This window comes from Phytophthora ramorum (assembly GCF_020800215.1).
Source record: "Phytophthora ramorum isolate Pr-102 chromosome Unknown Phyram_PR-102_s0019, whole genome shotgun sequence".
NCBI classification, from domain to species: domain Eukaryota; phylum Oomycota; class Peronosporomycetes; order Peronosporales; family Peronosporaceae; genus Phytophthora; species Phytophthora ramorum.
In genome coordinates, this window is record NW_027150665.1 from 937,343 (window position 1) to 962,327 (window position 24,985).

Genomic DNA, 24,985 nt, shown 5'->3' on the forward strand with positions numbered 1-24,985 from the left:
TACTACATGTGCGTAGTACATGTATTACAGTGCATACACGCATAGTTATCTGGGCGCAGCCTGGCAGCAAGCCTCGCACACAAAGCACTGTGCCCAGCTCTGTAGGAACGTGGCGTCGTTGCAGTGTTGACGGTACGTGTAGGCACAGCGCATCAGGGATTGTACAGTGTATCCACAATCCATAAGAATGCTAGTGGGTTTGCCTCAACGACAGCGTTCGCTGCATGGCCCGCACCAACTCTTCCCCCCAACGTCCGATCTCATGGCGAGTCTCCTCGAGGCAGGCGTAGGACACGTCGAGATTCGAGTGGTGTAGCTTGATCAGCGACCAGAGAGTGACTTTGACCACCAATTCATTATCACCGCTGGGTCGATGGATATTATGGTGCTCGTCCCTTGGAAGACGCGTGAGGAGAAGCGCTGCAGTGACGTCTTTCCGCATACGCTCCTGCGCTCTGTAAGGATAGAGCTCGTCCTCATCCACGAAGTCTGCCATAATAATGCCGTACTCGGTCGTCGCTGTGCCATTTGGGCCACCCGCAGTGGTCGCCTCGTGAAATTCGTTGAATTGCAGCGAGTTGGTCTCGAGAGGTGGCGCCTGCGGTGCCGATCCAGTCGAGGTTACTAGTCTGAGCTGCGTGACATTGTCGTCGCCATTATCATCGTCCTCTCGAATCGTGATATTGCCCAGAACATCTGACATGCTCATTTCAACGTTAGCAATCTGGAAAAGCGCCGCGTCAAACACCGCACGCACATTGGCAGCTCCACGGAAATGAGCGACTGCGAATCGCACAGCACAGTAATCCCCTCTCGATGTCTCAAACCGTTCCTCTTCGCAATATTGTCTCCCGGGCTCCAGTCCTCGACTACGACGGAGTAGAAAGTCATGCGTCGTCTGCAGTTTATCGTTTCTCATCGCCACTAGCTCTCGATGGCGCTGCACGCGGTCCAACCCCAGCTGTATACACGAGTTGATGGGACTAATATCATGTTGCTGCTGTACATACCCGGAAATCAAGCCCTGCACGTCCGCCAGCGTCGACTGTCTCGACTGCACTGCATCCCGCAGAATGGTGTTCATGACCGGGGCCTGCGTGTGCTTCTTGACGTGCAGAGCGTTCGACACGATCGCCTGCGCCTTGAGACTCTCCAGTTTGCTCTGCAGCTGTTCGATCTCTCGCAACAACTCCATCTTCTGCTCCTTGCGGAGTGTGTGAGTGGGTTTGCGTTCCTTGCGCTTCGGCTTCAAGTGCTTGGTCTCCGATCTGGTCTTCAATTGTGTTTTCTGTCGTTTGAAAGCTGTTTTAGCGTCATCAGCGCTGCTTTCGTCTCCGCTGGTGCTTGTGGCACTGTGCAGTTGCTTGGTATCGGTCGTAGAGGGCGTCACGGGGCCCTGCAGTACCGGATACACGATCGGAGACGGCATCCTTGCGTTCATGTCGGCCCAGGGCTCGGAATCCATCGCATTCGCGTCGAAGTTGCTGGTGGGGAGAGGCCGTCGACGCGGCAACGCTGTCGGTTGCGTCGGGTTGCTGCTGGTGCGCGAAGGGAAGCTGCGGCCCATTCCGGAGTCGTAGAAAGGTGAGTGCATCTTGCTTACTGCTGAGCAGGAATGTGGCGAGCGTCTCGCACTTAGTCGAGTGACGCGCTGATCGCTGCAGCGAAGTTGGGCTTGCGTTCACAATGCATGGAAGGGGCGGCGCGCCGAAAACATCGACCGAGGCAGGAAGAGCTCGCTGTCCGGGACAGTGTCCCGGGCTTATTAGGAAGACTATCTCAACGTCACGCGTACGTCTTGAGATCCGTGGGGCGGAATCGTATGAATGGATCTGTACAGCTTGCGATCGCAAACTTTGTTGTCGGGAGTGCCCGATGCTATCAAGGAGGCGAAATTTTAAGCGTGCAGTGCAAGCGGAACGCTGGCGCCGTTTACCACGATGACCGCGATTGCAAAGAATCGCCCCGTGTCTTCAAGCACGTTTCCTAGCCCCAAATTCCAGATCCCGCCAAGGACTTGGACCAAGGCATGTCGCCGCTAACACGAGCCGGGTCGCCATCTCTTGTCGCGTGCCTGTGATCGGCCCCGTCACCTCGACTTCCACTTGGCAAGCGGCACTTGCGGCATTCTTCTGGTCTCGCACCGCGGCCACCACTTCGCCTGTCGTCAGCCGCATCGTCATGGACTAGTCGCGTAATCGCCACCGCCAATCTGCCAGTATACGGGTGAGAGCGGCCATCCCTCCTATAGTCATATCTATCGCATATGCATTACTCATAAAAGGCATCAAACTATCTCTATCATCCATTATGTACATCCATTACGGGCACCACCTCAAACTAATCCCTTTTATTGTCATTTCAACAGAGGATGGACGCCGCAAAACGCTGTCCGTCGTCATCATTCAGCATTCCCCCACAAATTCAGGAAGAGCTCACGTCGATGCCGAGTCGCCAGTCGCGTACCCAAACTGATGGATCCATTTCAAGTGTCTCCTTTCGCCACCTCCCAACCCTCCAAGCCTCCACTGTTGCCGCAGGACGCGCTCATGGTCGTGGACAACCGCCAACTGCAGGTCTGGAGCGGCATCAACTGCTGGCCGCCACATCCCCAGGACCCGCAGCGTCACGGCGCTGCCGCCACGTTGGTGGGGCTCACTGCGAGCTCAGCGGAAACTCCGTCCACTTCCGCTTCGACGTCGCCCGTAACAGAGAAGAAGAAGAAGCGCGTGTTCAAGAAGCGCAAGGCGACGCACACGGTGCGCAAGGAACAGAAGGCGGCGCTGGCCAAGGAGATCGAGCAGCTACAGGCCCAACTAGACGAGATCAAGTTCCAGGCGCTGGTGCAGCAGGGACAAGCGTCCAGGAGTTACCACGACCGAGTCGTGGAGAACGCGGTGCTGCGGGAGTCCATCCAGGACCAGCACTTGGCGATGGCGCAGGTGCGCGCGCTGCTGTCGACCCACACGCAGCACCACATGAGCGGCGTGCGCCCCATGGAGACGAAAATCTGTCTGAGTGCAGATCGAGCGGAGAGAAGAGGAGTGCTGCACGCGCTGCGAGAGACGAAATTGCGAGACGCAAAGAGGTTTTTGCGGGCGCGCAGCAATGGAATCAACACCAACACTCCGTACTTCCAGGAGGAGAGATACGAAACCGCAGAGGGAGACTATTGCATTGTCCGATTCGAGGTATCGCCGTTGCGCGGAGTGAAAGGAGGCGTCCGAGCTGTGTATGACGCAGTTCTTCAAGCCGCGTTCAATGCCGAGATCATCATCTCCGAGACATCGGGGAACATCACTGTGCGTGAAGACGACGACCAAAACGACGACAGCGTCTCGCAGATGCGCCTGGTGTCCCAGACGACCCGAGGTGTGCTTTTGGAAAACAACCTCGTGCACTTTGCCGAGTATTCGTGCGGCGAGAGCGACAAAGGCTGCTACGCAGTCACAACGACGGACTTCGTCGACGAGGACGACCTCTATCCGTACAGACCGCTGGAGCGTGTAAGGCGCGACGCCACGGCTGCCATGCTGATAACTTCGTACGTGGAGTCGACAGCCAAGGGCGAGAGCGAATTGGTGGTGGCGGTCACGCGCTGGTCCTGCGCTCGCATTTGCCACACCGACCTCAACGTTTCTCGAGAGGCGATGCTGGATATTCAACAGAGCGCTATTCTCTCACAGGGCACCTTCCTAAACTGCGTACGGGAGACGTTAGGCCTCCCAGCAACCACCACGTAAGTCAATGTTGCTGTTGCAGTAGTGGTGTGCGAGGAATCATTTTCATGATTGCGCGTGCTCAATCGAAAATACGTAACCTTCGTAATCGTATCTTCCTAAAACAAACAATTAGCTCCAAGAGCACCTCAAAATATAATGTACCTGTAGGATATAATATTGGTAAAGTTAGTGAGTTGTATCCAACAAAGATGTGCACAGCAGGCATTCCAGCTTCAGCTCGCTCGTGCTCAAGTGGCGACCATCCGAGTCTCCAATTGCAAGGCTGCAATATTCCCCAGCATGGCTACATCTCTGAGCACTCCACAAGGCAGTACCAGCATCCTGGACCTTATGATCGCAGTGCAGTCCGACACACACATTGGTGACCCAATCTCCTCTCGGACTCGTTCCGGAGACGTCACCCGCTGTCCTGCAAAGTCTCAAGAGCAGTCGGATGCTATTAATAGTGACGCTCAGGAACAAAAGCAGAAGAAACAAGTATTCAAGAAACGGAAAGCGACGCACACACTGCGCAAGGAGGAGAAGGAGGCGCTGGAGGTGGAGGTCCAGGTTCTGAAAGCCAAACTCGACGCTTTAAAGCCTCAGGCACTGGTGCAACGAGATGATACAGATTCGACTCTTAACAGGAGAATCGCGCACAATACCGTTTTGAGAGAGGTGGTTCAAAAACAGCATGTGGTGCTGGCACACACGCAGGGAATGCTGGTGGGCTGTGCACAGCGCCACTCATACGAAGTGCGTCCGACAGAGATGTACATTCATCTAACGGCAGACCGATATGAGAGACACGAGACGCTGAAGGCACTACGAGAACATAAACTTTTCTACGCGAGGAGATTCATCCAGCAGCGCAGTCTGGGCATGCACCCCACGGCAGAATACCTTCATGAAGAGAGATACGAGACACCGGAGGGGGATTATTGCAACGTACGCTTTGACAGAGTACCACTGCGCGGTGTGAGAGGAGGTATTCGTGCAGTTCTTGACGCCTTGAAGCAGGCTGCGTTCAATGCCGAGATCATTATTTCGGAAACCTCTGGTAACCTAACGATTCGAGAAGACGATGACCTGGCCGAGAAGGACTGTTCCCAGTTGCGTTTGGTGACCCAGACAAACCGAGGCGTTCTACTGGAAAACAACCTCGTCCATTTTACAGACTTCTCTAGTGCTGGTGGAAGTGACAGCTACGCCATCACTACAACTGACTTTGTGGATGAAGATGAACTTTTGCCCTACCTTCCTGATCAGCGTGTTCGGCGCGATGCCACTACAGCGATTTTGGTGACATCACATGCGGACACTCAAGTGAGAAGCGGGCCTGAAGATGGCTGTAGCGGACACACGTCATCCGAGGAAGACGGAGAATCTGTCATTGTGATCACACGTTGGGCATTTACAAGAATTTGTCGTACTGAGCTGAATGTGCCGCCCCAAGTGCTCCGCGAGATGCGCGATTTATCTGGCCGAGTCTCCGAAACGATGTTAAATTGTGTCCGCGAAACGTTAGGGTTGCCTAGATAATCGTAGATTCGATCATATCTATAGCCAGCAGTAAGGCGGATAAAGTATTATTCGGATTGACATGTGAATAAGTTGTTCCCAGCAAATACGTGCATCTCGGCAGCCCCAATCCACGCCCTACAACTTGTAAGTTACAAGAACAGCAAGCTGCGTAAGTGTGTTCTCGTGATTACGCCGCGTGCTTTCGTGCTTTGACGCTCCGGAGGTTTAACGAATGACGCCATTCTCCCTTCTGCAGTTTCCGACGTCAGTCTAAGGGGAAAGTCTCACCCGCTCGGTGCTATCGTCCCTCAATGGCCACACCGCTATATTCCTCAACACCAAGTGCTGCCGTTGCTAGTCTACTTGGCCAAGGTTGGGCTCTCTCAAAAGTATCAGGTAGCTCGGAGCCAGACGACTCACTACCACCATTGACGTATTCCTGCGACTTTCAAGCACTTCTTACCGCCGTAACACAAAAGGAGCTGAATGTCGACTACCAGTCGGACGACGTTGATGGACCTGCACACACGAAGAAGCGCGTGTACAAGAAGCGCAAGTCCACCCACACGGTCCGAAAAGAAGAGCGCCTGGCTCTTGAAGAAGAATTGGAGACTCTGAAGACCAAGCTCGATGCTCTCAAGCTTCGAGCTCTGATACATAGTGGCGACGAGGCTGCCTCTCTGCACAAGCAAATGGCGCAGAATTCCGGCCTCCAAGAATCCATCCAGGAGCATCATCTCGTAGTGGCAAATGCACAGGCAATGCTGGTGAGCAGCACGCAACCTCACTCAAACAATGTGCGCCCGACGGAAACGTATATTCACCTCACATCGAATCCAGTGGAGCGGAGAGCGGCACTTGGTGCGCTTCGAGAGTTGAAACTTGAGTGCGCGAAGCAGTTCATCCAGCAGCGGAGTGCCGGTCTCCACCCCACCGCGGACTACTTCATTGAGGAACGATACGAGACACCAGAGGGAGATTTCTGCAACGTGCGCTTTGACCGAACAGCTCTACGTAGAGTCACAGGGGGAGTGCATGCCGTGTTCGAAGCTCTGAAGCGCGCTGTCTTCAACGCAGAAATTGTTCTTTCCGAGGCGTCCGGCAATATAACAATTCGCGAAGACGACGACATGGACGAGATGGACAACTTCTCCCAAATGAAGCTCGTGACCGAGACGACGCAGGGAATACTTGTCGAAAACAACCTTGTGCACTTCTCCGACTACATTCAAGAGGACGACGAGCAGAGCTACGCTCTCGCCACAGCCGACTTCGTAAACGAAGACGACCTCTTTCCCTATCGTTCGCACGAGCGCATCCGACGCGACGCAACGTCCGTCATATTGGTCACCTCCCACCTCGACACTTCATCTAACGAACTTGTCGTCGTCATGACTCGCTGGACGTTCACTCGCATCTGCGGCTCGAATCTTGACATCCCGACACAAATTCTTCGAGAAATGCGCGATCGATCGGGTCACGTCTCGGAAACGATCCTCAACTGCGTCCGAGAAACTCTAAACCTCCCCAAATAAACAAAAGTCCCCTCGACATGCGCAATTCATTCCACTTCAGCTTTCGTCTCTCGTCTCTCATTGGTCGGAATTTCTTCCAATCCCGTGCATCCAGTATTTTTGGGTCGTCATCAGTCTCAATATGGCGTCCATTGGTGCGCACTACATGGAATCTGCGCGCGGTTGCGGAGCGCGCAGATTCCCGAGCCGCTTCCAACACCAAGACAGTGCCGAGGACGACTCTGAAGCTTACGGTGCGGACCGCCACGCTGCCGCGGCCCTCAGAGGCTTCGCGGTTCGCGCAAAAGACGACAAAGACGAAGACGTCACATCGGAGCCCTGCGCGGGCGCAACCCCTGCGAAAAAGAAGCGGATTTATAAGAAACGGAAGGCTACGCACACGATCCGCAAGGAGGAGAAGCAGGCGCTGGAGTCGGAGATCCAAAAGCTGCAAAAACAACTCGAAATGCTCAAATTTAAGACGTTGGTGGAAAATGGGAACGAACCCCACTCCGACAAGAAACAACTGGCCAAAGGTGCCGTTTTGAGAGAAACTGTACAAGAGCAGCATTTGGTGCTGGCGAGAGCTCAGGCTATGCTGGCGGGCCACTCCCAGCAGAGTTTGTATAGGCTGCACCCGACTGAGACGACGATCCGACTTGGACCGGATAGGGACGAGAGGATGCGGACGCTCAACGCCCTGAGAGGCCCCAAATTACAGGAAGCCAGAAGGTTCTTGCTAGAGAGAACGAAGGGTCTGAGTCCCACGGCACCGTACTTTCAGGAGGAACGGTACGATACGATGGACGGAGATTACTGCATCGCGAGGTTCGATGTGACCCCGTTTCGAGGGGCGAAGGGGGGCGTGCTGGAGGTCTTTACGGCGCTGCAACAAGCAATCTTCAATGCTGAGATCATTATTTCAGAGTCTTCAGGGAATATTACGATTCGTGAGGATGACGAAATCGGCGACGAGTATTTATCTCAGATGCGCTTTGTGTCTCAAACGCCCCACGGCGTCCAGCTAGAGACGAACCTCGTCATGTTCTCGGACAGCGCACACTTTCAGGAAAAAGATACGTGTCTAGCCGAAAATGGGCGCTACGCGATCATGGCGTCCGACTTTGTGGACGAAGACACGCGGTTTCCGTACAGACCGCTCGAGCGTATTAGACGCGATTCTACGACGCTCACGATGGTGACATCGTATCGAGAAAATAAAGCTGCAAGTGACGTCAAGAGCGAGGGTGAAGGAGAACTTGTAGTGGTTGTCACCCGGTGGGCGCTGAACATTGTAAGACGTCCTGCTGTGACCATTTCGAGTCGTGCATGGGACGAACTGCGAAATTCTCATATTCGGTGGGGCGACTTGATGTTTAACTGCGTGCGGCAGGCGCTTGGGCTACCTGTGGTGCAATAAATGTTGTGCAAATGTAATGATCACTTTCTGATCGCATTGTGGGATTCGAAGAGCAAGAGTATGCGCTTCGTTGAGACTTTCATGGTGGCGGTGCTGACTATTCTAACATCTTCGAAATAATTTTATGAAACTCGCACTGTTACTTGATAGTGCAGGGCAAGCGTGTTTTCGGAATTCCAAATTAGTGATTGAGGCATTTTATACCGTGTATGGCGGCATTCTCTGGCTTGGCTTCGACATCTTGAACACCAGATGTCTTGATCGTGAAAACATGCGTGGGGACTCTCGCCGAAGGATGCACATTGAGCTTCTTCGGCTTTGGGTCGACTGCCATTTATCCAGCCTCGACGTACTTGTCATTCTTGAATTTTCAGCGGATCAGTGAATACTACCAGGTGCTCCTTGTCGTGATGGCTCACTGGCGCTCAACGATTCCGTGACTGGCTTCTGAGCTGCATCATTGCTACCTTAAACAGCCAAGCTGGAACGAGTTATGTGGAAGCGCGTATCCGCATGCCCGGGGAAGCGCTCAATTAGACAGGAATATCTCGCAACGCTAGTATTTTGTTCACAATATTTTATTTCGCACCATGGGACCCAACAGATATCTTAGCCTACTACCCGTTGTAGTATGAATTCTTCAAAGACGTGGCTCCCGACTGGATAACAAGAACCTGGGATATACAGTTGAACGTACCGATTTGATCGAAGCCTGGCCAATATGTGCACAAGATGCAAGAGGTTGAACGCTACCAACTCATCTCGACATTCTTCGTGGCAAGCATGATTCAGGGGGGCAGGAGAAACGACCATTCCTGTTTTAGTATCATACCGCAAAGACGATAAAACGAGGTGGGCAATGACGTGCAGAAGCCTTCCTTGTCAACCAAGCTATAGCGAAAACACGCACTATGGGTCGCAGTAAAATGAGCTCGTTGATCGGGTCTCTGCAACAGAAAACCTTACGAGACCGATCGTTTTAACAATCGTGAATGGGTCAAAATTTCAACGCTCCCTAAAGACGCTCGCTACGTTGACGCAGAGTGGTGAGAGAGCTAGGTGTACCATTTTACTACGTCCTTGTGGCTGGCACCAACTGTTGTACGCTGGAACCATGAGTAGACCCGGTATCTTAATAGAGGGGCGGAGAGGAGGGATTACTACCTTAGGTTGTGGAAATCTCAACAAGACGTGCCAGTTTTCGTGGGGGTGACTGGTTTGTGATGGCGCGACGTTACGTGGGGTATTCATAAACTCGTGAGCTCCACTTACGTTTGAGCTTTCAGCACGAGACGAGACGGCACTATGCGTGAATTTGGTGGCTTCGGGAGCTTCGGGAGCTCTGGAAGGCGACTTACAGCTTCACGCACAATAAATTGGGGTCCCAAGTATTTTGTGAAGTTGCGAGCGAGCTAAACACTTCCACCCGTCTCAATTGGTGTGACAAGATGCAGCGGAGCGAGGGGATCTTGGCAGGCTATGTGACGGTCGCAATGGGGCAAGGATTGACTTCGCTGGCGGCAGAAATTATGTTCGTGCGATCACCGGGGCAGACAGAGTTTTGAGCACTTCGACGCCGCCAAAGAAGATGGCACCCAACGCATTGCTGCGTCAGGATAACGAGGTACATACGAAGTAATCTGCCCAAGTATCATGCTCTGGGGTGCGCTAGAAGCGGAGTTATCGCGAAAGTTTTTTGTGGAAACTAAGACTACATAGTAGTGACCATATTCGACCAAGACGTGACCAAGACGAATTTGGGGCTTCCTGGGCTCTTGGAGTGGTTACGTAGCCCTCGGGATGTTCAGTGTATGCGAACGTGACAAAGGGAAGAGCAGGATCGAGGCGGACGCACTTGCCTGTGGAGACACCAGCAAGCACAAGTTGGCGCTACTTCAGGCTGACAAGAGTGAGGACGTGGCCGTGAACACTCGCTTCTGATGGTCGACGCAAGTGGAAAGAGGCCGGGCGCCAAGAAGTCGAACAGCAGGGGCAAGCCAGGCAGTCCAAGGAAAAGAGGGATGCGTCGTGCCAGTTTTCCAGCAGTAGGCTCCAAGACGAGAGACGTGAGGCGCTCGTTTTGGCAGCGCTGGTGTTTCTCTGACTACGTGAGAAGCACCATGGTTTCTAGAATTCTACTGATGGCAATGCCACTGAATCCGCCTGAAGTGTGGTAAGCTAGTCCATAGCCAACTGCGATCTTCGCCACATATCCAACAACTGTAACTATGACGACTGGGGTCAGGATATTTTGTGCCTGTAGCACCTTCCGCATGAGCTCGTAGATGTAAAGAATTGTCCATTGAGAGATACTTGCTGATAAACGTGTAACCTCTGCATCTTGGCCCAGCCATTTCAACAAGTCTTCTGCGTGCCAACTTGTGGCAAAGACTAGCAAGAGGTTTACACTCAGGACCATGACTCCGATCTGAAAGTAAACGCTGATCTTGTCCAGGCCCTTGGCCCCATAGGCCTGTAAACAGAGCGTATCGAGTGCAGATGAGAGTCCCCGCGCAACAGCAGCCGATGTGAGGGTCAACAACTGCATTTCACAACAACAAAACATACCCACACAATATTGGTAGGCTTCAGCTTGATGATTCCTAGACGACTGAGGGCGAAACATTATCGAGAAGGTCGGAGCGTTGACGTATTGGACTGCGTCGTGTGCCGGCGAGGATGAGCGAGATGAACCCCGGACGAAACTCGAAGAATGTCGTTATCATCTGCAATCAGGGAGAGAACCCAACAGGTCAGAACCCTACTGCACCAGCGCAATGCGTCGTAAAACAGTATAGCAGGAGTATTATAAACGCACCACGGGTCTGACGAGGTTAAGCATGATCTTGGTTTCACCAATCGTTTGAAACTTGAGTTGCCCCGGTTGTTTATTTTCCGAGGTGAGTGAAGTGATATTCGTAAAAGATTCGTCGGAATCACTCGGATTGCCTTCCTCGAGCTGATGGATCATCGCTTGATACTTGATAGATAAGTGAATTGAGTACGGCGACAACACGGCATTATCCGTTTTGGTTGATTGGAACAGATAACGAATGGAGCTAATATGTAACCACTAGAGTGACAATAAGCTCGCAAACCTGTAACCCCACGTATGCGATGGAAGTATCATGCACCATTGAAGTACGACAGCACGCACACGACTTTTAATTGGAATTGTAGTCTGAACTAACGCGCTCAATTGCTTTCGAACCTTTTCTTTTCTTGGTCTTGGTCAAAGGAGTACGCTGAGTTATTACTGAAAGGACGTTTTTTAATTTCTAGACTCTCAATTAGATTAGGATCGAGGATACCATTCAACAGCAAGTCAGACCTTCTGACATGTTTTCTTTTTATCACTACAAACGGGTAGATCAGGACTTTTGATCGAGGGCCAAGTTGTCGTTCCACAGATCACGATCCAACTTACTCCCTAATATGTCACGGAGGTGCTCGAAAGGTCATGCCACTCTCCAAACTCGCTGCATATGCATTCCGCCCAAGGGTGTTAAACCCTAAAGAAAATGGCAGCGACCACGAAGTTTGTGCAGTGCTGACGCCAGATGAGAGTTTTGGAATGTCGAATACAGAAAGCGCTTCAAGTAAAACGACCATCGAAAAAGGGAAACTGGCTGCAGCTTTGGGTTTGAAACTATCCACTCCAAGTGTGGTATCGGTTTCACAAATGTTGAGCCGTATTCATTTTCGCTGCACCAGTCGGTTGGCTTTCGCCACATGTTTCTAGCAACTGTGGTTGACTTTGGGATGAGTTTGGGTTTACGACAGCAAGACGAGGACGGGCATCTCATTATTCATTTGTCCAATTGTATTTCAAGAATCTCTCCGCATGGTATCCTGCTCATGCGCTCCGAGAGACTAGAAGGCAAGAGCCCTACAGCTTTGCGTACTTGTTAGCACCATGAAACTGAAAGGCGTATGCAAGTACGATTCCAACCAGAGAGTGGACTATGAGGCACTGACGTGGCATCGGTTACCAAGGTACCAAGCTGGATGGGAGATCAAACGAATGGCGAGTTGCCAATGTTCTGTGCTTGAAAAATTGACGAGACTATACAAATCCTTTCGTTTTGCAACGGAAATGGGTCTGAGCGACGATCTGGCCCCCCTCCCGAGACCGTCGAGAAAAAGAAAGATCCAGCCCATTCAGCACCAATATTTTCCTGAGGTACACATCCAAATTTCGAGTGGTCGCTGCGTTTCCTTGCCCAGCATACTACGATGGTTGTCATCTGGGGGCATCGAAGAATATTTCATCAAGTGCTTGGTTCTGACGACTTGAAGCTGAGCAAAGGCTTTAGAGAATGACCACTGGTGTTGTTGCTATAAGCTAAGAAGGTAGGTACTACGGCCTAGGAGCTGTATTGCTACTGGCATTGGAAATGCCAATAGCATCGACTTGTTCGTATATTTGTTTTCAGGTGTGCAGAGACAAAAAGTGATCCACTCGCATTGGTGGGCCACAGACAACCAGTTTATACTGGGTTCCTGAATAAATTGGTGATTTCAAAAGGCCAGCTCTCGGTTGCTGAGCGGTTACGAACGTTGGCCTTTCGCCCAAAAAGCACTGCTCGAGGTGCGATCGCCGTTTGTTTTGTCCGGGTTTCATCATTGCCTAATTTGACGATAAGAAACGAGGACGAGCAGCCCCTGAAGCTAGGAGAAAAAGACACGGTATACACATTGCTGTTCTCACTCACAAATATCCGTCCAACAGTCGACTGACGCAGTGGAATTGTTTGTATCGCACTATTGTTTAGCCTGCGTCCTTGAGAAATATGTGCAACCAGCTCTCTATTTATGTTAAAGGCAGCCGTACTGGATCCTTCGGAAGCATTACGTCACCAGCAGCAGCAAGAAAGATCGCACACCCCAATGAGCCTGAGGCCACAGCTACCGAGGAAGTCAAGATTCTGCTCAAACTCGTCGGACCAGTGGTGTGTAGTAGAAATCTGGTGGTATATTCGCTGCAAGCTCTGTAACGTGCACTTGTAGATGATGACGACGCTGCTGGAATTTTTTCCTGGGTTCATGTGCATCGTCTTAGCGGGAAACATCGACTCGCCATACGCACAACACTACGTGGACGCTGCAACGTTCTCGATAATGGTACAATCGCATCAACCATAGACGAACGTAACTCCAAAAACTGACATCTGCGTGCAGTTGATAAACCTCTCTTCGTTCTCGGTGGGACTAGGCCTTGCGTCTGCGCTGGACACGCTGTGTTCACAAGCTTATGGAGCTCAGCGCTTCGAGAAGATTGGTGTGTACTTCCAGACTGGAGTCATCGTTCTTAGTTCCATTCTCCTCCCAATATTCGCGCTTAACTGGTTCACTGAGGATATATTGAAGCTGTTTGGTCAGGACGCAGAGGTTGCGAGTTTGGCGGGGACCTACTCTCGTTGGCTGCTCCCCGGAATTCCATTCCTCTACCTCTATGAACTCGCACGTAAGGTGTTGCAAGCACAGAATGTGATGACCCCACTGGTGATAATCGCAGCGATCGGAAACACTGTCAGCATTGCAGCAGGCTATTGCCTAGCTTATCACACTTCAATCGGCTTCAATGGAATCGCTATTGGCTGTAGCCTCGGCAACATGATGCTCCCAATACTGCTAGTGCCGTACTTCATGTGGCGACCGGATCACTTGCGACAATGGTGGATCCAACCCTGGAATCTCAAGGCTGCTACCAGCTACATCGGCATCTTCTTGGAATATGGTGTTCCTGGAATGCTGATGTTGGTCTTAGAAATGTGGGCCTTTGAGCTGCTCACGATCCTCTCCGGACTACTACCGCACCACGTGATGGCGGTTGCGGCTCACTCCGTACTGGTGAATGTAAATTTGTTGGTTTATACAGCGTTCGATGGACTCTCAGTCGCTGCAAACATTCGAATAGGCAATTGTCTAGGTGCTGGCATGCCAAAGGCAGCAAAACTTGCGTGCACAGTAGTGCTCGTATTGACGCTGATCCTTACGGTGGCATTCACGGGGTTCCTCTATGGATTTAGCGGCAGTATTCCTCTTCTGTTCCTCGATGAAGGCGATGGATCAGACCTTGCATCTAAGGTAGTGGCTATCGTGTCACCTCTCACGATAGTGGATGGGCTAAATGCTGCCCTCCAAGGCGTGCTTCGAGGTGCGGGGAAGCAAAAAGCTGCTGCCAGTAGCAATGCAATGGCGTACTACCTTTTTGGTGTCCCTCTAGGCGCATTGCTGGCATTCCAGTTTGATCTCGGTGTTGAAGGACTTTGGCTAGGCTTTGGATTTGGTAGCGCTGTAAACTTAGCCATGATGGCTGTGCTCATGATTTTTTTCTGGACTTGGAAGCAACTTGCAGACGACGCAGCCAAACTCACTGACTTGTAGTATGCTGAAATTGAGTGCCAGCATCGTGTCATTCGCCTAATACCGCGCGAATTGAGGGAAATAGGCACTCCACCTGGTTTCTGATGCTTCTTGCATAGTTCGAAGTTATCGCAATCGCGCTCGTTACATGCGTTACGAGGCTAAAACCATGCTTTGCCGTGCTACTTGTACATCGCGCTCCTGATTTGGTTTACGGCACTACATGGATTGACCTTAGTTCTGAGTCCTTTTCGCTGGCCCCGGAGTAAACAATTATTTTCCCGACCGTGTTCGAGCCTAGATCTCGGAGGAATTAATCCCGAGTAAGCTTTTTGAATTAGCTGCTGCGAAGAGGTTAGTTGATTTTTATAACAGCACATGACAAATACGGTGGAGGTCAATAGTTTATTTTTCTGTAAGGAGCACACGCAAACCTCCCATGCATTCACTCACTCGTACATCGATCGAGACTTCGTCCAAATTAAAGCTCTATCGTCCGCGTGACCCCAAGTCCATGTAGATCTTGAAGCCGCTCCTGCATACTTAGTACTTCGAAGTAATAAGCGCGAAAGATAAAAAAACACAATCAAAACCACTACGTGAGATCGAGTCCGCGTGAGGAAACGGTATTCCGCATACGTGTTTGCAAATTTTTCTGCGCACTCAAAACGTGACCGTCTGTTTGTTATTCGTACCATGCACAACAACCGCTACCATAACGAGGTATTGATAAGCAAGAGTGGTCTTCAAGATTTTCAAGGTTAATCAATGGATAACTGTCCGACTCCACGAACGAGACAGCTAGAGTTTCGATAGCACTGACAAACGGTTTTGCAAACAGCAGCGAGTGCGGTCGCGAAATTTAAGGCCATTGATGCGGACTTCAGAAGACATGTGCACTTTCCGGTCAATAGGTAATCACGAAGAGATATTAAGCTGTCACCTAGTCCAGTTCGCTTTCAGGATTCAAACATTGGGCATCGTCGATGCCATATCACGAAAGTAACACAGCGAGTGCTACATCGTTCATTGCTCGTGCCTTTTTTTTTTAGTAACGTCTTCTACTCGCGTGGTATCGTACACATGACAACAATGGATCAGCATGGTTATCCTCGATGTCGTTACGTCAGTAGCTCCGCTCGATTCACAACATCAACAGGCAGAGAGTTCTCGTTTTATACATGCACAACACCTCCTTACATGTGCAGCTGTTGCAACCAGCACCAGGTGGCTGGTTACCACGTTCTGCACGAAGGAAAGTTGGTCCATGAGAGGGTTTACGGTACAGAGGATCGGTGGAGTAAAGTGTAACCATTGAGCATCACGTCCTGACCGACCGACAAAAACGTCGCAGCTCGAAAGTAGCTGCAGTTCAGCGCTGCAGCATACAGCCACACATTGGCTCGACAACACATCAGGGATCTCCTTCTGCATTCTTTTTGCCGTCCAGCAATAGGCTCACTAACTCTTCAGTTCAACTCTTCAGTTCAACTCTTCAGTTCGTGTTTTTGCCTTCAAGCCCGCAAGTCTCTAATCGCAGCCACCTAAACCATGCCTTCAAATGCGCCGCTCCTGTGTCCTGCTGGTTGCTGTGGTCACCCTGATTACTACTGAAGTAGGCGCTGAGAAACATTTCTTGCGAACTCACAAGACGTTGAACTTTGACGACAGTCAAGAAGAAGAACGTGGGCTTAACTGGATGGATGAACTCAAGCTACCCCAAATGTTTAAGAGATTGAAAAGTGAACGTTCGTACCAAGACTCCATTTTCGCGTCGTGGAAATATGGAATGAGATCGGTAGACGAAGCGGTTGCCTTCATGAAGAGGGAAAGCCTGAATGAAAAGGCTATCGCGCATTTCAAGAAGTTGTACACAGACTATCTCATTTTAATGAGATTGAAAGTCAATGCACACCGCGGGTAACTTTTAATCTAACGCTTACTTGATTAATGAGAAACCATCACTGTATCACTGCTTACTACGATCTTAAAGTCGCATTCGTTTTTTTTACCTTCCTCGTTTGCAAAGCATATATATATATATATTAATTTCTGTTGTAATAACAAAAAAATATAAATTCATTAGCACAGTAATATAAACTGTCAAGCAGGGCGACAACGAAAGCCAGAGTTCATTACCTTAATGGTTAATATATTTGCGAAGGAACTTGACGCGAAGGAAAAGTGATTGAAGAGAATTACAAGGCGATGATCCCAGTCTTGACTACTACGAGTATGCGTTTGGCGACGTCACAGCTTGAATCGCAAGAAATGATTGGTAAAAACCGCATCTCTTCCCAGCCGACTGTAAACAATTGCAAACGAAAACCAAGCGTTCTTCAAAAACATCCAAGACAAGGGATGGACGCCACCATCAATGGCCAAGCGGCTGAGTACGGTGTCTAAAACGGCGTTGGCGATTCGTCACAAAGGTTTGGAAGTTCTGGAGGAAGCGTTAAAGTGACTTCGTTGGTTTTTCACAGTGAAAACGAATACGTTTGAGCCTTTGTCAGAGTTGAAACTCGAAGCTAATGCTATGGAGCTTGGTATTAGTGTATGACAACACGCAACACGAAGCATGTCCATTTTATCAATATGATACCGTCGTGCTACACGTAGCAATATGCCCCATTTAGTTACCAGGACCACGGGCCTCGATCTCCCAGACGTGCTCGACGCAATTGCCACGGAAGGCCACAAGGTGGTCGTACATGTTCGTTGTAGGGTCGCAGTGACCCGGGACAAGCAGCAACTTGCTCCCGAGAGCAGGAAGCTGCACATTCTTGGTATCAACGCTGCTTTGCTGCGGCTTGAGGATGCCATGCTCATCGCCGCCCCCATGATATTCCAGTTTTGTCGCCAGTTTCTCACCATTCACCAGCGAGTGCACAAGCGGCGATCCAGAATCCAGCGACACCGCCTTCGTGCCAGCATCTACCACTGCACGAGGCATTGTCGCCGTGACATTCTTGCTCATCACCGTTGTCAGCACAAACAAACTCTGCTCCCAGTCTTTCACAAATTCGCCATCCTCTCCAAAATTCCGTGCATAGTCCGCATCGTTGAATAAATAGGACCCTGGCTGCACTTCCGTGAAAACGTCACTTGCAGCTTCCAGCAAGTACGTTCCCGTGCCTCCTCCCGTGACTACGTCACAATTCAATCCTTTCTCCCGCAGTGCATCACGCACACTTTTTGCTTTGTGCACAACGCCGGAAATCACTTTTTTCTTCTCGTCGAAACTGCGAATATGCTGCGCCGCGCCATGATACGCTTGAATGCCGACCATCTCCAGCTGTGGAGCAAATGATTCAATTTCCGTAGCTAATTTTACGGCGTCTTCAATTGTATCGACGCCACATCGGTCCTGACCCACGTTCACCTCCACCAAAGCTCGAAACTTGACATCTTGCTCTACTGCGACTTTTGCGGCTTGCTGCACCGTCTCGACGCTGTCGAAAATCAACGTCACTTTTGCGCCGCCTTTGGCCAAAACGGCCATGCGCTTGTACCGTGCTGCCCCATAAACTTGATTGCTCAATAGGAGATCTCGGATCCCGCCGGCGAACATGGCTTCGGCCTCTCCCACTTTTTGGCAGCAGAGTCCCTTGGCTTGAGACAATTGCAGCTGCAGCTGTCCTACAGCAGATGACTTGTGAGCCTTTGCATGGGGACGAATGGCGACACTGGAAGACGCTTCGAGGGACGCCGGCAGACGCTTGAGGTTGAGTTCCAAGGCGTCCAGATCCACGAGCAGACAGGGCGTCTCCAGCGACGACACGAGGTCCCCGACGCGTCCAGGTGCACGACGAGCGACACGAGACAGCGAACAACTTGAGAGACGGCAGATCGAGAGAGCGCCAATGGCCGTAGCGGCGGTTGCAACCGCTAGAGGAAGCGACGAGGAGCGCCACATATTCACTTATCTGGCAAAACGTAGGATAGATTGAAGGAGGACAGGTGATTGGCAGATATTAGGCTAAAAACCATTGAGGCTTGTTATCTAGGCATCGGTGAAATCTTGTAGAGTGCTATTGAACCCGTTGAGCGTTCTGGCACCAACTGTTCCTATTTTCGAGCAGGAACTAGCTGGATTCGACCACTTTGAGCGAAATAGAGATGCGATTCAAGTGTCGTCTAGGTCGAGCGCCGACTTGTCGACAGCAGTCTTTGCGACCTGGTAGGTATGCATACTTCATCGCTCCTTCGTCGTCCTCTCATAGGTTTTCCCAATAGCCAAACGAACACGGAAGCCTAGTCTCCACGATGGCTGACTCCGTGGCTGTGACGGTTAAATACAGATATATTGCCGTGTTGGCCAGCGGATGCATGCGTATCTCAACTATGTACGCCGGCTCGGCCACTCTAATCTCCTTGTCGAACACGGTGTCCGTCTTCGTGCTGGGCACGCGGCCTGCATGACGGACAGTGTCCATCTACATGACACTTAACGAGTCAGGCACCACAATTAGATCTGCCCTACTCGCAGCATCCACACGGATTGTGGCTTTACTAACAAGTCTAGGCACTGTGTACGTACAATCCCGTCAGCGTCGTAGGTCTTACTTGAGCAGCGCAAAGAAATTCAAACCAACCACCCTCAGCTTTCGCACCTCCGTCATCAACAGTAAAGCGGGTGTATTCAAAAGCTTAAAATCCAACGTGAGCGACACGAGCGAGGTTCATACTCCACCTAAATGAGGTCTGCCACGTTCATGGGCATCTCGTCGATCTGGGTGCTATAGTACTGCTCGATGTCACGGAGAATGCGGATGTCATCGTCCTTGACAAAGTTGATCGCAACACCCTTGCGTCCGAAACGACCGGAACGACCGATACGGTGGATGTACAGCTCGCGGTTGTTTGGAAGATCGTAGCAGATAACCAGCGACACCTGCTGCACGTCCAGGCCGCGACCCCAGACGTCTGTGGTGATGAGCACACGTGATCCGCCTGAGCGGAACTCCTGCATGATCGCGTCGCGCTCCTTCTGCGGCATATCGCCGTGCATAGCCGACACCGTGAAGTTGGCCTCGCGCATCTTGGATGTGAGCCAGTCCACTTTCCGCTTCGTGTTGCAGAAAATCACGGCCTGCGTGATCGTCAGCGTGTCGTACAGGTCACACAGCGTGTCGAACTTCCACTCTTCCTTCTCCACCGCCACGAAAAACTGTTTGATGCCCTCCAGTGTCAGTTCATCACGCTTCACGAGCACCTTCACAGGTTCGTTCATGAACTTGCGCGTCAAGTCCAGAACCTCCTGGGGCATAGTAGCCGACACCAGCAGCACCTGCGTTGACGGCGGCAGGTAGCGATAGATGTCATAGATCTGTTCCTTGAATCCCTTGTTGAGCATCTCATCGGCCTCGTCGATCACCAGCATCTTGATGTTACGCGTACGCAAATTGCGGCGACGGATCATGTCGAATATCCGGCCGGGGGTTCCGGACACCACCTGCACGCCAAAATCTAGACGACGGATGTCTTCGCCCACGCTCTTGCCACCGATGCAGGCATGACACTGCACGTTCATGAAGTCTCCCAGAGCCAACACGACCTTCTGCGTCTGCTCAGCCAACTCACGAGTGGGAGATATCACCAGAGCCTGTGTCTCATTGCTAGAAGTGTCCAGAGACTGGAGGACAGAGATGGAAAACACCGCCGTCTTGCCCGTTCCCGACTGGGACTGGGCGATCAGGTCGCGCCCCTGGATCGCAGGCTTGATGGCGCGTTGCTGGATGGCCGAGGGCTTCTCAAAGCCTGTTTAAACATGAAGGGTAAAACGTCAATAACCACCGATAAAATGGTATATCTCCTTCAGTAGCCTCTCCCAGCCGCTACAGAGCGATTCAGAGCCTGAAACTACTCCTAGAGATAGGTAATCAACCTACCATACGAGTAGATGCCACGCAGAAGGTCTTCCTTGAGTCCCATGGCCTCGAAAGTGGGGAACACCGTGATGTCCTTGGACGTGGTGAACTCTACCGAGTCTCCGTCATCTTCGTCCACGAGACGCGTACCTGCGGAGATGAATAGGGTGTGGATCAACAGCACAGAGGGTTAGCTACATGCTCGTGGTGGTTCCAGGGAGGGTCGATGAGCAGGCCCAGAGATACAGGGCTACGTACGTCGCTTCGTATCCTCGCGGGGCATTATCGCTGGTAGTAGCTAAAATTGTGTGACGCCCAATCACTCCGAAAGGTCATTATCACGAGGGTATTTAGTGGCACCAATAGCATAGTACGATGCGACTTCTTTATCACTATAGTATTCAGTAGTTTATTTTACTATTATCCCTTAACAAATACTACAGCAGTAGATGTATAGTACTGTTGTACCATAACTTTTCAAGCAACGACAACGGATTGCAGCCTCAGAAGCTGCGCTGTGATGCACTTGTCTGACTGTGTCCATTTGTAGCTTTAACTAATTGACTCACTTGGTGATAAAGGTTAAGAATGACTAAAAAGCGATGGAAGCAAGTGATGCTGTGCTATCAATTCACTACAGTAATTCAGACGGAAATCGTACATGCATTACAATCCCTGCTGATGTTTGGTTATCCAAAGGGAAAGAGAGCAGCACTAGCTAGTGTATGGAGTTAGGTATCTCCTTTATCTCCGTGACGACGATTTGGTATCGGATAGCAACGCTCTTTATTGGAAAAGGTGCCACTGAAGGCGAGCTGTGCGCCTCAGTGTTTAAGGGAAAACACTCTCAGCTATTAGCTGTCCTTTATGAACTCTCTATTGGGAACTCAGGCTCGCGTTGTACACGCCGTCGTACGCATCTTCGGTGCTGAGGTATTGGTGGCGGTGCCAACGACGGGGTTTCATGGTGAACGGTGGCATCTGGCTCACGCACGACTTGTCCGTGCGATGAAGGTCGTCATCGTTGAGAACGTACGACACTTGCAGGTTCGTCTCACAATCGGGTCGCTAGCATTGAACGACGTCGAGATAAGAACGCCGTGCGGAGCGTAGTCGAACGAGATCAACTCCTTCCTGTAACCGTACAGTGCATGCATCAATGACTCGGCATATTTGTGTGGTGTGAACGGATCCATCTTGCCACTTTGGAAAAGAACACTCGCGTTACTTGGGATCGTGGCGCTCTTATTCCAATACTGGTTGCTCTCGTACATGATGCGGTCAGTATCGTAATTGCCAAGGCCGATTTCGTCACATGCCGCCTATTTCTCTTTCGAAAAGACACAATACAACGAATCCACGGGAAATATCGGGAACTTGCAAGTTCAGCATGTCGGTTTCCACTTGACACAACGATCCCACAAAATGAATATCAACACTGCTGAATCGCCGAGGGGAGTCGTGGGGCTGTAGAGGCGCAGCTGGAACCACTTTGAAGCAACCACACATTAGCCGTCACACCGGGGCTGCCCGTTGTATGTGGCAAACGTTTTACGAAGATGTCGAGTTTCGAGCCCACATTATCAGGAGTCTCACAGATACCCGGATAGCACAGCGGTGCATGGTAGGTAGCACACTCCGCGTCTTGAGTGGGATACACTCCTTCTCCAGAGAAAGTGTGATCGTACCAGGGGTACCAGCCGTATAACTCGGACTTCGCGATAGTATTGATCGCTGCTGAGGTCTGTGCGATTAACAGCCTTGCCAGGGCAATGAGATGATACGAGACCATATCAGCGCTGAAAGTTGTCGTTTGTCAGTGAATTCAGGAATGGGAGGAAATATTTAGTACTCGTTTATTGATCCCTAGGTTCGTATCGGATGATGGATGCGGTTACGCGTATACGTCTTAGCCCTAGGGCAAACGGCACCTCGATCTATACAAGACAAATGTAACGATAACTTGATCTATTCTACCCACTGACTTATCAATCGTACTCCGAAGTACATGTATATCCAATCCGTTCCACGTGGAAGACGTGGGAATTGGTGTTTATTGTACTCAGTTTGCTGCTTCGAGATAAGATTGTGCTAGAAGATGAGCGCATCAAGCCGACGAAATTAGGGAATGGGCAGGTTAACTGGGCCTTGTCACCAGGGATCCCGAAAAATAGATATCGCGGGAAATATATTTGCATTTTACGTATCAAAAATTTATTTTGGGAATTTTCCTAGTTCAGTCAGTAATTTATGTTTTATAATCTTAATTCTCGGTAACTTATTTCTCCCCTCCTTCCAAACCGACAGGCCCATTGCGGCCACCTACGCGCTGCTAGGGGCGATACCACCAACCTACAATATGATGGAGCGCCTCTTTAGCGTGGTTCGTGCCGTTTTACGCCACGAGCGTCATCGCTTGTCTTCCTTGATGCTGGAGATGATTCTCTTTGTGAAGGTGAACGATTGCCTGTGGGATGTTGTTGGTTTTCACGCCTTGCTGTCTTGACGTCGAAATGAAAAGTGAGTAAAATAGAAAGAGAGATTAGCTAGCTGCCTTCCTGCTCCTGCTCCTACAGCGGCGCCTTCTCCAAAGGGTCGCTCGATACGCAATCTGGCAGTGCACTACGTAAACCTCCGGCCTTGTCAGCACTTGCAGCGTGCACTCACCGCGTGCCACGTCGTCCTCGCAGACTTGTCATGCTAGTGCTTGGCTGGGAATGGATATGCATCGGTGACGAACTGCCTTTGCTGCTGTTCATGCGAGGCATCCCTCGGATGACTAGCAGCCTGACGGTTTGAAGACTTACCGTCAACACTTCCCCCTTGGGAAGGTTGTTGTTCAGAGCCGTAATCAGTCGCTTCACAATGGTTTCCTTCAAATGCGCTCGGAGGTACGCCTTCGCCAACACCGTAACGTCCTCGAGCAAGGTGGTGGCGGATTCCCACGAATCTTCGAGTTCGCTGAGACCGCGCCAGTGAACAAAAAACGGGAATTGCTTCGCTTTCACGTCGTAGCGAGCATCGCGCAACGTGTCCACTACATGCCCTTCACTGTTGTGGGCAACGTGTTGAAGCAGACCCTCCGTGACCTCCGACGACGAGTCCGCGTAGAACTTCAGCCGCGTTGCGTGGACTTCACGGGTGTCGCCCGTAATCAGATTTTCAACTAGAAAAATCCAATTTGAGATGGTGCTGGTAATTCGGGCAGGACCACACCAGCGCACACTCAACTTAGTCCGTGTGCTCGACCAGACGTCCGCATACAGCACGAAGTACCCGACGACAAACTGGGTCATTTGAGCGCCAGCACGTGCGTCTTTCGACTTTCGGCTGCGAGAGCGGGTCTTGGTGTTAGCATCAGTCACTGCCTTGTGCATGTCCGCGAGTGACTTCTCCAGCGAATCGAAGTGGGCTTGGCGTGCACCCCTTATTATCTCCAGACTCGAAAACTCCACGGGTCCAGGCACCGCGATCGCATCGAGGGGGCTCAGCGCTTCCAGGCGGCCATCGCGGTCACAGGAGCTAGCCCACCCAATGCAGACGACAGCGAATTGTTCAGAGCAAGTTGGACGACCTTCACAATGCGCGGCCACTCTGTGGCCGGCATGCGCCATTCCGAAAGTAGCGCTCTGAAGCAGCGCAGAACATCGCGCATGACGACTTCGACCGTGCCGTTGGCCCAGGGTGATCAGGCCGTGGTGCGCACCCAGGCCATGCTGCAGGGATTTGATCACCTCATTTTTAAAATGATTTCCCTGATCGCTCACCCAGTTGTAGCAAATCCCGAAAGTTGCAAACCAGTCCATAAGGGCATTGTAAGTAACAACAGATGTTGCCTCCATACTCGGAAACAGCCACACCAGCTTCGAAAAATCGTCTTTCAAGACGAGGACGTATAACTCGCCTGTGTCCGCCAGACTCATATAGAGGAAATCCCAGTGCAAAAGCTCATTAGGCTTTTCAGCACGCAGAGCCTCGCCGAGCAGTCTTGGGACTGGTAGACCTCCTCGGGTACTGGCGCAATGGAGGCACTTGTGCACGACGTATTTCACATCCTCGTCTATGCCAGACCAGACAAATCGCTGCTTCAGTGCCGTGAGGATGGTAAGCAAACCGCGATGCCCAGCGGCGCCAAAGTGACTCACAATGCACAACCGCATCTGCAGGTTGTCTGCCTGCTTAGGGATCCACATAGCGCCTTCACTGTTACGCAGCGCACCATCGTCTGATCCCACCAGCGCCTCCGCTTCTTGCAGTGCCTCAGGAGACTTGGCCGCTTTCTGGATGGCGACAATCTCTGACACCGTTGGCCAGATGAACTCCTGGTCCGGCAGCGGCGACATTGAGATGGGCACTGGGCGGATCGCGCAAATGGACGCCATACACCCCCACCTCGAAAGCAAATCGGCCCACACATTGGCCTCGCCACTGATGTCATTGATTTCGTAATTGTAGGCCATTATCAATAAAGCCCAGCGTTCCAGCTTATCGGAGGTGTACTTTGGCACTGAAGTCATCACGCTTGAAGGGCTAAAGATGAACTTCAAGTTTCTGTGATCAGTGAAC

The 24,985-nt window shown here is 51.2% G+C and overlaps 9 protein-coding genes across 9 annotated transcripts; 5 read left to right on the top strand and 4 right to left on the bottom strand.

The window, feature by feature from the left end:
- Nucleotides 1–190: 190 nt before the first annotated feature.
- KRP23_13999 (uncharacterized protein) lies at nt 191–1,567 on the bottom strand (the record flags this gene model as incomplete). The annotated part of the gene is made up of 1 exon (XM_067884780.1): nt 191–1,567. One exon carries the CDS (start codon nt 1,565–1,567, stop codon nt 191–193), a length of 1,377 nt encoding a protein of 458 aa, XP_067738158.1.
- Nucleotides 1,568–2,474: 907 nt separating this feature from the next.
- Nucleotides 2,475–3,743, top strand: KRP23_14000 (uncharacterized protein; the record flags this gene model as incomplete). Its single annotated transcript, XM_067884781.1, has 1 exon — nt 2,475–3,743. One exon carries the CDS (start codon nt 2,475–2,477, stop codon nt 3,741–3,743), a length of 1,269 nt encoding a protein of 422 aa, XP_067738159.1.
- Nucleotides 3,744–4,022: 279 nt separating this feature from the next.
- On the top strand, nt 4,023–5,264 carry KRP23_14001 (uncharacterized protein; the record flags this gene model as incomplete). The annotated part of the gene is made up of 1 exon (XM_067884782.1): nt 4,023–5,264. One exon carries the CDS (start codon nt 4,023–4,025, stop codon nt 5,262–5,264), a length of 1,242 nt encoding a protein of 413 aa, XP_067738160.1.
- Nucleotides 5,265–5,557: 293 nt separating this feature from the next.
- On the top strand, nt 5,558–6,781 carry KRP23_14002 (uncharacterized protein; the record flags this gene model as incomplete). The annotated part of the gene is made up of 1 exon (XM_067884783.1): nt 5,558–6,781. One exon carries the CDS (start codon nt 5,558–5,560, stop codon nt 6,779–6,781), a length of 1,224 nt encoding a protein of 407 aa, XP_067738161.1.
- A 121-nt stretch (nt 6,782–6,902) lies between these two features.
- On the top strand, nt 6,903–8,180 carry KRP23_14003 (uncharacterized protein; the record flags this gene model as incomplete). Its single annotated transcript, XM_067884784.1, has 1 exon — nt 6,903–8,180. The coding sequence occupies one exon, from the start codon at nt 6,903–6,905 to the stop codon at nt 8,178–8,180; it is 1,278 nt and encodes a 425-aa protein (XP_067738162.1).
- Nucleotides 8,181–16,110: 7,930 nt separating this feature from the next.
- On the top strand, nt 16,111–16,473 carry KRP23_14004 (Secreted RxLR effector protein 3; the record flags this gene model as incomplete). Its single annotated transcript, XM_067896000.1, has 1 exon — nt 16,111–16,473. The coding sequence occupies one exon, from the start codon at nt 16,111–16,113 to the stop codon at nt 16,471–16,473; it is 363 nt and encodes a 120-aa protein (XP_067738163.1).
- A 708-nt stretch (nt 16,474–17,181) lies between these two features.
- On the bottom strand, nt 17,182–18,465 carry KRP23_14005 (3-hydroxy-D-aspartate aldolase; the record flags this gene model as incomplete). The annotated part of the gene is made up of 1 exon (XM_067884785.1): nt 17,182–18,465. One exon carries the CDS (start codon nt 18,463–18,465, stop codon nt 17,182–17,184), a length of 1,284 nt encoding a protein of 427 aa, XP_067738164.1.
- Nucleotides 18,466–19,242: 777 nt separating this feature from the next.
- KRP23_14006 (Eukaryotic initiation factor 4A-III) lies at nt 19,243–20,702 on the bottom strand (the record flags this gene model as incomplete). Its single annotated transcript, XM_067884786.1, has 3 exons — nt 19,243–20,309; nt 20,441–20,569; nt 20,678–20,702. 3 exons carry the CDS (start codon nt 20,700–20,702, stop codon nt 19,243–19,245), a joined length of 1,221 nt encoding a protein of 406 aa, XP_067738165.1.
- Nucleotides 20,703–23,082: 2,380 nt separating this feature from the next.
- KRP23_14007 (Gag-Pol polyprotein) lies at nt 23,083–24,762 on the bottom strand (the record flags this gene model as incomplete). The annotated part of the gene is made up of 1 exon (XM_067884787.1): nt 23,083–24,762. One exon carries the CDS (start codon nt 24,760–24,762, stop codon nt 23,083–23,085), a length of 1,680 nt encoding a protein of 559 aa, XP_067738166.1.
- Nucleotides 24,763–24,985: the final 223 nt, after the last annotated feature.